At 45.0% G+C, this 12,320-nt stretch overlaps 1 protein-coding gene across 1 annotated transcript in view; it reads left to right on the forward strand.

Moving 5' to 3' along the window:
• The window catches only part of LOC130110309 (uncharacterized), a 32,159-nt gene that overhangs the window by 6,895 nt on the left and 12,944 nt on the right, over nucleotides 1-12,320 (forward strand). Inside the window, exon 5 of the mRNA XM_056277373.1 lies at nucleotides 875-888. Within this exon, the coding sequence (XP_056133348.1) occupies nucleotides 875-888 (14 nt within the window). The remainder of the gene's footprint in view (nucleotides 1-874; nucleotides 889-12,320) is intronic.

Consider the following 12,320-nt stretch of genomic DNA (forward strand, 5'->3'; position numbering starts at 1 on the left):
TGACACGTGTCTTGATTCATTACTTGAGTAGATGAAATAATGAAGGTCATTACAGAACGCCCTCCTACTGCGATCTGTCCATGTTAACACCATTAATCAAAACTCACCTTTTCAGAATGTCTTTTAGTGTGTGATTAATGTTGTGTTACATGTTTTTCATGTGTTGCTTTTATGTTCATTTTAACTCATGTGAAACGCGTTGGAGTACTCTGACAAGGGTTCTATACATGAAATGTATTCTTATTATTATTATTTAGACTGGTTAGCAGCAGGGGCATCCGGGTAGTGTAGGGGTCTATTCCGTTGCCTCCCAACACGGGGATCACCGGTTCGAATCCCCATGATACCCTTGGCGTCGTCGGGCGGCCATACAGACACGATTGGCCGTCTCTGCGGGTGGGAAGCCGGATGTGGGTATGTGTCTTGGTCGCAGAACTACTGCCTCATCTGGTCGGTCGGGGCGTCTATGTGGGAGGAACTACGGGGAATAGCGTGATCCTCCCACGCGTTACGTCCCCCTGACTAGCTTAATGAGAGGTGCACGTCTTGTTCATCTTAATCCACCTTGTAGAAATGAGGATCTGCACCAGAAGAATGACACGCTGGACTCCTTAGAGTGAGTGTTGACCAGAGAAATGACTTTCAGATGAGTTTGAAGAATAATATGAAGTCTGTGTGTGTGATCACCCCTTTAGTCTTGGCTGCGGATGATGCTATGGAGTTCTTCACGTGGGGGAAAGCTGGAAAAAAGGGACTCTTCAGCATCCCAGTTGCTGAACCCAGAAATATATATTTTTATATTTCACAAAGTTGGCTTGTGTCCGTTAGGCATTTCACCGTGCTATATTTATTTATTTATTTTTACTGTCGCCAGGTTTTACGAATCAGGTATGACTATGGGCAACTTCATGAAAACCTCTATCAGGTAAATCGATCCATACTGACACGTGTCTTGATTCATTACTTGAGTAGATGAAATAATGAAGGCCATTACAGAACGCCCTCCTACTGCGATCTGTCCACGTTAACACCATTAATCAAAACTCACCTTTTCAGAATGTCTTTTGGTGTGTGATTAATGTTGTGTTACATGTTTTTCATGTGTTGCTTTTATGTTCATTTTAACTCATGTGAAACGCGTTGGAGTACTCCGACAATTGTTTTATACATAAAATGTATTATTATTATTTAGACTGGTTAGCAGCAGGGGCGTCCAGGTAGTGTAGGGGTCTATTCCGTTGCCTCCCAACACGGGGATCACCGGTCGAATCCCCGTGATACCTCCTGCATGGTCGGGTGGCCCTACAGACACAATTGGTCATGTCTGAGCGCGGGAAGCCGGATGTGGTAATGTGTCCTGGTCGTAGAACTACTGCCTCTGCTGGTCGGTCAGGGCGCCTGCACGCGGGGACTACGGGGAATAGCGTGATCTCCCACGCGCTACGTCCCCCTGGCGAAACTCCTCACCGTCAGGTGAAAAGAAGCGGCGGGCGACTCCACATGTATCGGGGGAGGCATGTGGTAGTCTGCAGCCCTCCGAGATCGGCAGAGGGTGTGGAACAGCGACCCGGTAGATCCCCCCCCCAAAAAAGACGGGGGGGGGCTGTTTCTAACGGACAATATAACTACTACACAGACATAGATCAATGCTGCCTTAATGTGATCAAAGTCAGAGTGCATATTACAAGCTAAATGTTACAATGTTGGTTGACATTGTTTCTTTCTCTTTCTCTTTCTGCAGAGTAGGGTAAGTATCACCGGCCTCTTTGCATGCCTCAGTCTGCACCTCCGTCCTTGCCTATTCCAAAACACTCTTTCGACCCAATTTAAACTTGGTTTATTGCTTGTCTCCCTCGGAGAGATGACACTATTGGGTTGTGGTCTTCCTCCTCCCTGCAAACTGGGGATGAGAAAGCAGGCGATGCAATCAGAGATCCCTATAGAAAATGAAACCGACAGTCTCTCTCTATGCGTGTCGTCTATCCCGACTCACGGTCGACAGAAACATCACTGATTAACTGATACGTTTCATCACTCATCTAAGAGACCTCTTCAGAAGAAGTCACTTAGTTGAGTGACGAAACCTATCTGTCAATAAACGTTGTATAGGGGGCGTCCGGGTACCTATCTGTGTTGGCTACCCACTCGGAGATTGCTGGTTCGAATCCTCGTGTTATCTCCGGCTTGGTCGGGCATCCCTACAGACACAAGAGGAAGTGTCTGCGGGTGGGAAGCCGGATGTGGTATGTGTCCTGTCCTGTTCGGGGGGGGGCTGGGGGGAATAGACCACCGGAACACTTCCGGGTACCTTGACAACAGGACGCCAGGAGAGGGGGATAGAAAACCCAAGCCGCCAAGCCGCACTGTATTAGATACGCAGCGTAGCCGTAGCTACGATGCCCAAAAGTTGCTGTGTGGTGGACTGTACCGTTAACAAGAAAAACAACCCAAATATTCGTTTTTTTGTATTGCCTATAAAGGCAGAAAGAGGGAGAAAAACGATTGAAATGGCTCCAGGCGATCAGAAGGAAAGACAAGGATGGACAACTTTGGGATCCTGACAGCAAACATGTTTACGTCTGCGGTCTGCACTTCATCACTGGTAATGTTAGCTAGTTTAACTAGCTAATAATAGGTTACGTGCACCCGGACTACTGTCCCTCTATATTCCCCCATCGCCGTAGTTCAGCGGGGGCAGAGAAGATCAGGCGGTTTCACAGTGCCAAAAAAAGAGACACCATCACACCACCAGACAGCACTGTTAAACATGACCATACGTACACAGTTTCTCCTGAAGAGCAAGCACCCGTGCCCAGCCAGGAGGAGAATGCGGAGGTCGTTGAGATGGTAAATCTCAGGAGAGAGCGAGGCGAGGCCAGGAGAGAGCGAGACGAGGCCAGGAGAGAGCGAGACGAGGCCAGGAGAGAGCGAGATACTGCGCTGGAGAACTGGTCCAAAGAACGACTGTCTGCAGATGCTCTCCGAGGGAATGACACCAAGTGTATGGGCATGACTGGCCTCACTTGGAAGAAGTTCAGTGCTCATCGGTACCTCAGTCCATTCGTTACATCCTCCGAGTCCAAACATCTACGACTGTCAACAGAAGACCAGCTCGTCCTGGGTTTGCTTAAGCTGCGGTTGAATCCATCCCTGAGTTGCCGGCTTCTATCCCCCTCTAGCTCCCCCCGCTCTAACGTTCGAACGCGGAAGTGCAGTGGTCTATAGCGTGATCTCCCACACGGTATGTCCCCCTGGCTACGCCCCCTGGATCGGCAGAGGGGGCGGAGCAGTGACTGGGAAAGCTCGGAAAATAGGGAAATTGGCCGAGTGCAATTGGGGAGAAAAAGGAAATTTTGTGTTACATGTTTTTCATGTTTCGCTTTTATGTTCATTTTATCTCGTGAAACGTGTTTGAGTACTCTGAAAAGTGTTCTATACATAAAAGGTATTATTATTAAGACTTGTAAGCAGCAGGGACGTTTGGGTAGTGTAACGATCTATTCCGTTGCCTACCAACACGGGGATCGCCGTTTCGAATCCCCGTGTTACCTCCGGCTTGATCGGGCGTCCCTAAAGACACAATTGGCCGTATCTGTGGGTGGGAAGCCGGATGTGGTATGTGTCATGGTCGCAGCACTAGCGCCTCCTCTGGTCGGTCGGGGCGCCTCTTTTTTTGGGGGGGGCAGGGGAGAATAGCGTGATCCTACCCCGCGCTACGTCCCCTGGCGAAACTCGTCACTGTCAGATGAAACGAAGCGGCTGGCGACTCCACATGTATGGGAGGAGGCATGTGGTAGTCTGCAGCCCTCCCCGGATCGGCAGAGGGGGTGGAGCAGCGACCGGGACGCGATATTATGAACCCTACATAGGCCTCGCCAAAATCCCGTTTCTGGCTTTGTCACGTGTGCGCCACCGTAGCAACGCGAAAATATGTTGTTATGGGGTTAGCGCTCATCAAGGAAACGCTGTACACCCACAATTTAACCTGTCTAAGTTATCCACAATCAACATTAACGTTTTTAACTCAATCTTTGCTTGCTCCACGTTTGAGCATAGGATACTTCACCCCTTATCATGACTACAAACAAAACGAGCTCCTATATTGTAGTAATATGACTTTTACAAGTCTTACACATTAGCGCCACCTTCAGCTCTTGCACATTAGCGCCACCCTCAGGAAGATGACATATTTGACTCTGTCGTGATGTAATACTCAATGTAACCTTTTAGCTGGGGTTCATTCTGATTCTTTGTCTCATCAAGCCTCAAATGCATCACAATTATAATACCAATAACGTATCCAAGGAGCAGAGGCAGACCTTGTAACCTAAAATTGTTAGGTTAGTCAACTTAAGGCTATTCTTTCCCTCACAATCATAATTTCAACCCCATGGTTCACTTTTTAGACGATTCATAAGTTATGTAACTTAATATTTTGATTATTTTTAATCAAAACCAAAAATAATCTAGACTTCCTGCTTAATTTCGTTTTCAGGGCAAACACTTAAATCATAAGACAAACATCCTAGTCATGTCTTTCATTTCATTTACCAGAAAGTTTACATTTTCTACTATTAGCCTAGGCCTATAGTGTATAGTGCACAGTGTTGTATAAAGAAGGCCTGCTGAAAAGCTATAGGCTACTTGGGTAAAAGTAATGAAGTATCAGACATCGAAACTACTCAAGTTTCAATGAGCAATGAGGATCATGAACAGAGGAGAGCACATAAGACTGCCGTTTTAATTATTATTTTGCCACTAGGGGGAGAAATTTACTAACTTTGGCGACCCCTCACTCTCGACAGGAGCGACTGCAATAATTGAAAATACCACCATTCATTTAGATAAAAGCAGATCTAAAAATAGGGTCCAGGGTCTTAAAAATTGAAATTCCCCTTTAAAGAAGACACGCCATGGATTTCATGAAATTCATTACAATTTTGACTGTATTATTACAATTCTAAAAGGAGAGAGAAAAAAATCATTAGGTTGCTACTGCATTTATAAAGGAGATTGGATGTACAGTATATCACACTATCATGTGCGACTAGTCTGCTGGGATCTCGCAACTTAACACTTTGTTCCCTGATGGAACAGGGAATCTGTCTGGCCAGACAGATAAGCCAGCCCCTTATGTCTTAACATGACTCCTTACGATGGGACTGGACCTCCGCCAATAGGGGCTCAGGGCCCAACAACCGTTTTTGTTCTCAAGCTCTTTTTCAAATAGATGAATTCAAATAACACCGTCACCAACCTAGATTGCCATTCTAATGGCAAGGAGTCCCTGGGGTTCCTCAAGAAACCATAGTTTTGAGCTATAGGACCTGCGCCCAAGCAATGGAGCCCATTTCCTTTTAGGGAGTAGAGGAGCTTCTGCACAAAGCTAAGAACAGGACTGAGCTGAGCTGAGCCAATATGTGGAAAGCTATAGCTTTTTTTTAACCTTCAACACCCAGGTACCTGACACAAATCAGTTCATGGAGGTCCATTTGTACGTCATTGGTCACTGGAAAGTGCTATTGCTGAATCAATATAGTTACCATATTTTTCGGTGTATAAGTCGCACCTTTTTACATAGTTTGCCAGGCCCTGCGACTTATACACAGGTGCGACTTATATATGAAAATATTTTGGCCTTATACACCGGTGCGACTTATACACCTGAAAATACGGTAGTTATTACTATTATTCATATTAGAAACAAAAGCAAGCACTTTACCAAGTATCACTTGTCCTTTTTAACTGCTAAAAAAAAAATCTATTGACAACATGCTCGTGTTATGGGTGTGAGTCTGTCATAGGCTCTAACCTCTATGAGGCATCTACAGTAGTTGGGTATTCCTTATGGGAAATAGTACTAAAATAGTTGGATACTTCTAATGGGATATTAAGCTAAAACATGAACATAAGTGAACAATCTACCAGCAAATTGTGCTCAATTACAATATTTCTCTAAAAAGAGAGAAAAAAATCATTAGGTTGCTAGTGCATTTATAAAGGAGACTGGATGTACAGTATATCACTCTATCATGTGCATGCATATGGCCCTCAGTGTGTCTTCCCTAAGGCACTGTTTTCTTGGACACAGAAGGAAAGATTGTGAGGTGCGGGCTTTGCTCTTCCCTTCTTGTGGTAGCCGTGCTCCTTCTTAGAGCTTTTTGGGGGCCGGCCGGCTCCAAGGCTTCTCCTCCCACCCAAAGGGGTCTTTCTTCGTCTCACCGCTGTAGGTTGGACACCTATTGTGGTGGTTGTTTGGAGGAAACCCCTTGGTCTCTTCCGTCCCATCGGTTGGGCTTGTGGTGCTTTCCCTATGGAGAACAAAGCAGACTGGATGGCTGAGTCTGTGTGGAGCTTTGAGAAAGTGGACAGAAAAGCCTTAACAGGTGCGCTGTAGCTCTCATCCTCCTCCAACTTCCTTTTCAGGTCTCCAACAAAGTCATCCAGCTGCCTCTTCAGGTCCTCTGTGTCTGATGTGCCTAGATAGATTAAATGGTAATTAATTTGATGCTGAGTATCAGTCAAGGGTAGCGATAGGATCTGAGGATTAGTTGTGACCTTACTTGTTCCAGCTACTGAGCTGCTAGTAGCTTCATAGGTAGCATCAGATGCCTCATCTTGATGCCTCATCTTGATGTGAGGGTGGTTCGCCTGTCAGGAAGTGGCAAAATGTAGATATTATGTAAGGGATAATGCCCGGAGTGAATTGTCATCCAGCACAGTTAAGAATTGCGAATAATTTTACACTTTTTTGAATGGGACCAATCTCAAATATATGTCCCTAAAGTGTAAAAGACACGGTTACTGCCCTTTGATGCAAATGCAAACTTTTTCATCTGCAACATTCACTGGACAGCCTTTATTGAAACAGCCTGGAGACACACGTGTCTGTCTTTCATGTAGGTAGCTTGTCCTGAGTGACAGCCTTATGGGCTGTTTTTCTTTTAGCCCAGCTGCGCCTTTGTCTTGGCTGTAAGACACAAGCACCTCCCAATACGGTAACAACAGTGAATTATGACTGCCACAATATGGGGTAACATGGTGAGCAAAACAATCAAAACGAATATTTTCAAATGTTTTGTTGGTTCATCTTTAAATAAGTGTCAGCTTATTACACTACACTACTCTTAAAAAAATACTTGCACCTAACCTCGAGCTCTTTTGCTTTCTCCTCTGCAATCTGAGTGGGCTTGCAAATCTGACAGCAAAGAATATCTGCCATTTCTGTAAAGCAAAAGGAAGTAGGGGATGAGCAGACAGAAAGTGTGTGTGTGTGTGTGTGTGCGTGCGTGCGTGCGCGCGCGCGCGCGCGTGCGGGTCGAGAGAGAGAGGGGGCGAGAGAAATAGGAAGGGACTTATGGGTGTGCAGCGAGGGGAAGTTCATCTGGAGTGCGCGTTTTGGCATGTTAAACCTCACTTTCCTTCACAAAGTCAACTCTACTTGTGCAGTAAGTTAGCTAGCTGGTAAATAGTGAGATTGCTTTTTATACACAGGTAACAACTTACTGATCAGCTTTCTTAAATGTGAGAAAGTCTATTTATTAGATATATGTTCATTTTCAGACAACTAACGTTACTTACCTCCGTTCTGTTGTTGACAGCCAGCAGTCCAAAATTACAAAAGCAGCCAGCTGTCCAAAATTGCAGCGGAAATCCGGCGTCCGTTCGCGAGATTTGGGACAGGGTACGGGATTTTGGCGAGGGCTATGTAGGGTTCATAATATCGCGACCGGGACTGCTCGGGAGAGTTGGGTAAATGGCCGGGTACATTTGGGGAGAAAAAAGGGGGGAACCCATCCCCCCGGGAACCCACCCCCCCCTCCAAAAAAACGTACCCAGTAGAACTGATTATTCAACCTTCTTTGATTTTCTTATATGGATTATGGAGCATGCATCAAGACACACATCACTGTAGTATGCCAACGTTATTCTGCTTCAACTGAAAGCATCTGTGCGACCTACTATACACAACATTAAACTGTCACACACCAGTGGAAGGAGGGTTGTGGTTGTGATTTGGGAGCATAGTTTCACATGGTCTTTCATTAACTACAGCGTGATCTGTGTAAAACACCATCACTTTCCTTAACCACGGATCTCACTAACACCGTCAGTTGGTAGATGCAGTACTGTTTGTGCTTATGAAGACCACGTGGATGTGTCAAATGACTGCAGTCAGTCTCGTCTGTCGGTTTGAGTGCGTTTGCATGATACGGAATTCATATTCGTTCACTTTCCAGTTCGGCGACACCCTGTCACGGTGCCTGTGCCATAGCGACCCTCACCCAAGCCTTGTTGGCAGGAGGTGATGAGGACGCAGGCTGGGCAGCCCTTGATCCTTTCGGACCTGGCAAGTGATGAGAAAAATACAGAAGGTCTGAGCCAGATGAGACGAAGAGAAGAAATGTGGCACATGAAGTTCATTGTGTGATGAGTTAGGTATACACTTCATTATCCGTCCAACACAGAGCAACAATTGCTGAATGATGTAATAACCACAGTACATGGTTTTATACAATAAATCATTTGATAATGGGTGTTTTATTTTTTTATCGTATTGGATTTAATAATCTGTCATGTCTGCGGATGGCCATACCGTTGTGCTATTGATCGCTGACAAATAACGCAGCTCGGAGGGTGTGCCAAGAGTCGGCTGGTTACGGATGAGGATTATAATATAGTGAAGAACATCTTTTCTTGTTCACCTTTTCTATGATATGTGGGGTATCTGCTAATTTAGATACATTCGTAAAACATTCTGTAGTGCCTCTGGTGCAAACTAGGGGTAAAGGCGCTAACATCGAACTAGGTTCGGGGAGGGGTTTGCTTTGACTAACTCAGGAGAGGAGTTGAACATTTGACAATTTTATTGCCTCACAACAGCAAAATATATACAACGCTGACTTTTAAATGAAAGAATTGAAATAAAACAAAATAGAGGTCTTTAAAGTAAATAAAATAATAAACGAAAACCTCATTCAAATCACAACCCTCTGAGGGTTAAGAGTTTGAGATGAAAGAAAAGTTCAGCTCCTTGTCCTTTGAGTGTATGTGTTGGTCCAAGAGTTCAGTTCCTGATCCTTGAGTGTATTGAATATACTTCAACGATGACTATTTCTACCCTGGTAGAGGAAATAGGCTAGTGTGTATAAGTTCGTAATTGGTGTCTGGATGAATGATTCAGGCTTGTCAGACGTTTCCTGGGACAGATCCTACGGTAGGCCACCGCTTCTATGATCCTCCACAGTCTCACTGGGCTGGGCATCACAATCTTCAAAACTCTATCTGGTAGTTAAAAAAAAACCAATCTACACAAATAGTGCAGAATAGTAAGTATTTCATTCTATATCTGTTTCTAACATGAGATCTCATTAACTTCTTTTCATTCAGAACATCTTACAATATGATTTCCATTAACATGTATATGAATTGCAATATCATTACTTAATCACTACATATATATATAATTCTGTTACACAAAATCAGTGCAATCACAGTGTAGCCTCAATACAAACCATTTAAGTGCGCTAACCACTTAAACCAAATGGATTTAACATCAACAGGGTAAGTGCCACGCATCTTTAATGCTACACAATTTCCCAATGCTTCACTGACTAAGCTAGCGCTTAGCACTAGCTAACTATTGGCGTGAGCTATCTTCTAGATAACGTTCAACAGGTCTCACATATAATCATACAACGTTCAGAGGATAGACGTGGGAGGCTGAAATCAGTCTTCCACATGGTAATGTGTAGAATGCAAACAAGGCCACTTTTATTAACTTTTTGTGGGATGAGCGGCAAAGAACGGTTACGTGCCCCTGGTACAACAACTTCTTAATTGATTGAAACCAATTATCTTCAAGGTTCATAAAAAACCTCAAGCACCTTCTGCCAGTAATGGGATGCAGTATCAGTGTTGTCAGGCCATGAAACAATTTCCAGCTCAAGGAGCCCCCAAAACTCACATAAAAATCACCAAAAACGGGCCTAAATACATGTGGCAAAGAAAGCATATTCTCACATTGCCAAAATGCCAAGGAATCGCTTGTCTCTATTCGGTTGATAAGCAGCAGTACGAGATAATTGAAGTCATTGGCAATGCAATTGTAAACGGTTATTCTGCTTTGCGGCCAGCAAAACCGTATCACCGTCCAGTTCTTCCGACTATATAAAATGAGACTATACGAGATGAGAGAGAGAGAGAGAGAGAGAGAGAGAGCGAGAGCGAGAGCGAGAGCGAGAGCGAGAGAGAGAGAGAGAGAGAGAGAGAGAGAGAGAGAGAGAGAGGAGGGGTGAGGAGGTGTATTGCAGCACTTCAGAAAGATAATCTCTATGTGGTACGAGGACCAGAGTCCCCTTCAATGTGGTCCTGCTATAGTTTTGTGCCTCCGTGTTTATGGGAAACAAGTTACATATATGCTTTTATTGACTGATCCCTATGTTCCAGTTTTATTTGTTTGTGGGAATCTTTTTTGTTGTTGTATTTTTCCGAATCCCCCCCCCCCCCCAACTGCACTTGGCCAATTATCCCACTCTTCCGAACGGTCCCAGTCACTGGTCCAACCCCTCTGCCCCCAAATCAACTACGTCATCGGGCAGCTTCAAGCCATGGGCTCAGTCACTCACCCCTCTCAGTCAGCTGAAACCCCTGCGCCGGCCTCATCTTCAGCTCCGGCACCAGAACCGCCTCTGGCTCCTGCTCGTCCCTCAGAAGTCAGACCCGTCTGGCTCTCCAGTCCGGAAAGATTCTCTGGGGAAATCTGATGACTGCCGCCCCTTCCTCTCTCAGTGCGAGCTCTATTTTGAGTTCCAGCCCGCTGCCTTCCCCTCGGGTCGAGCCAAAATAGCCTTCGTTATCTCTGTAACAATAGGAACTATTGTTAGGAACCATTGTTTAGTTCCTTGTTTACACAGGGGTCGTTTATGTTGTTGCACCTGGAATAACGGACCGAGCATGATGCATAACCTTACGTGCCGAAGTTATTATTAAAGTTTATAGCCCAGTGGGGTTGAAACGAGTTGTAACGTCTCATTAGTAGAAGGAAACAACACACTTTAACATGGTGGCAGCGGTGGACGACTCGGTTTGAAGTTTGGTGCGGAAAAGTTTCTAGGAGCGGGAGAGCGGTTAGTGTTCCTAAGCAACGTTCAGTATATGTTAGCATTAGCTGCTAGTGTGAGACTGCCGTGTGACATGGATGGGCTTAAACCACCGCAAACGTTATGTCTGGACTCAAGCAACCTTTCGAGGACATGGAAGGCCTGGAGGGACGAGTTTGCTCTGTATGTGGATTTAGCCATGGCTGACGCCGATGACAAACAGAGGGTGAAACTGTTCAGCTATCTTGTCGGGGAGAGCGGCAGGGAATTTATGGACACGTTACTGGGCGACACACCGAAGGATGCATGGACGTTAGATGACGTTATCAAGAAGTTTGGTGATCACTGCGACCCCAGCGTTAACGAGACTGTGGAACGTTATCGTTTTTTTTTTACAAGAAACCAGGGCACCAGTGAAAATATAGACCATTATGTCATGGAACTGAGAGTGTTGGCAAGAACATGCAACTTTGGGACAGTGAGAGACTCGCTCATTCGGGATCGGATTGTGTGTGGCGGTAACAATACAATCGTAAGAGAAAGACTGCTCCGAGAGAAAAACTTGACACTGGACACATGTTTGCAGCTGTGCAGAGCCGCTGAGCTCTCAAAGGACAATGTGAAAACCATCTCGGGATCGATGGTGGAAGAGGTACATGCAGTGCAAGGAGCACAGTATCGGAAACAGACGAGCAACACTGTGGAGTGCAGGTATTGTGGAAAAACGCATGAGAAAAGTAAACAAAAGTGCCCAGCGTTTGGGAAGAAGTGCACAAAGTGTGGAAGAGAGAACCACTTTGCAGCCAAATGCAGAGTAAAACCGGAACTAAGGAAAAAGAAATATGTGAGTAAAATAACAACTGAATCTGAGAGTGATGAATACGAAGATATTATCACCTGTGTCACTGAAACTGAGACAAAAACTGTGGATGCAGTAGAGACTGACACAGGGAAAGATGCGCATACAGAGACTGTACAGGATGTAAAAGAAACTGAGAAAATTAAGAAAACTCAGTTTCTCTATGCTGGCATGCTTCTAGGCAAGGACATGATCAAATTCCAAATAGACTGTGGTGCCAGTTGCAATATCATCCCAATTAACCTGCTGAATCCAGATGCCAAATTAGAACACACGAAGAGTGTACTAGTAATGTACAATAAAACCAAATTAAAACCACTGGGAAAATGTAAAGTGAAAATAAGAAACCCGAGAAACAA

Source organism: Lampris incognitus, chromosome 3 (assembly GCF_029633865.1).
Source record: "Lampris incognitus isolate fLamInc1 chromosome 3, fLamInc1.hap2, whole genome shotgun sequence".
In the NCBI taxonomy this organism is placed as follows: domain Eukaryota; kingdom Metazoa; phylum Chordata; class Actinopteri; order Lampriformes; family Lampridae; genus Lampris; species Lampris incognitus.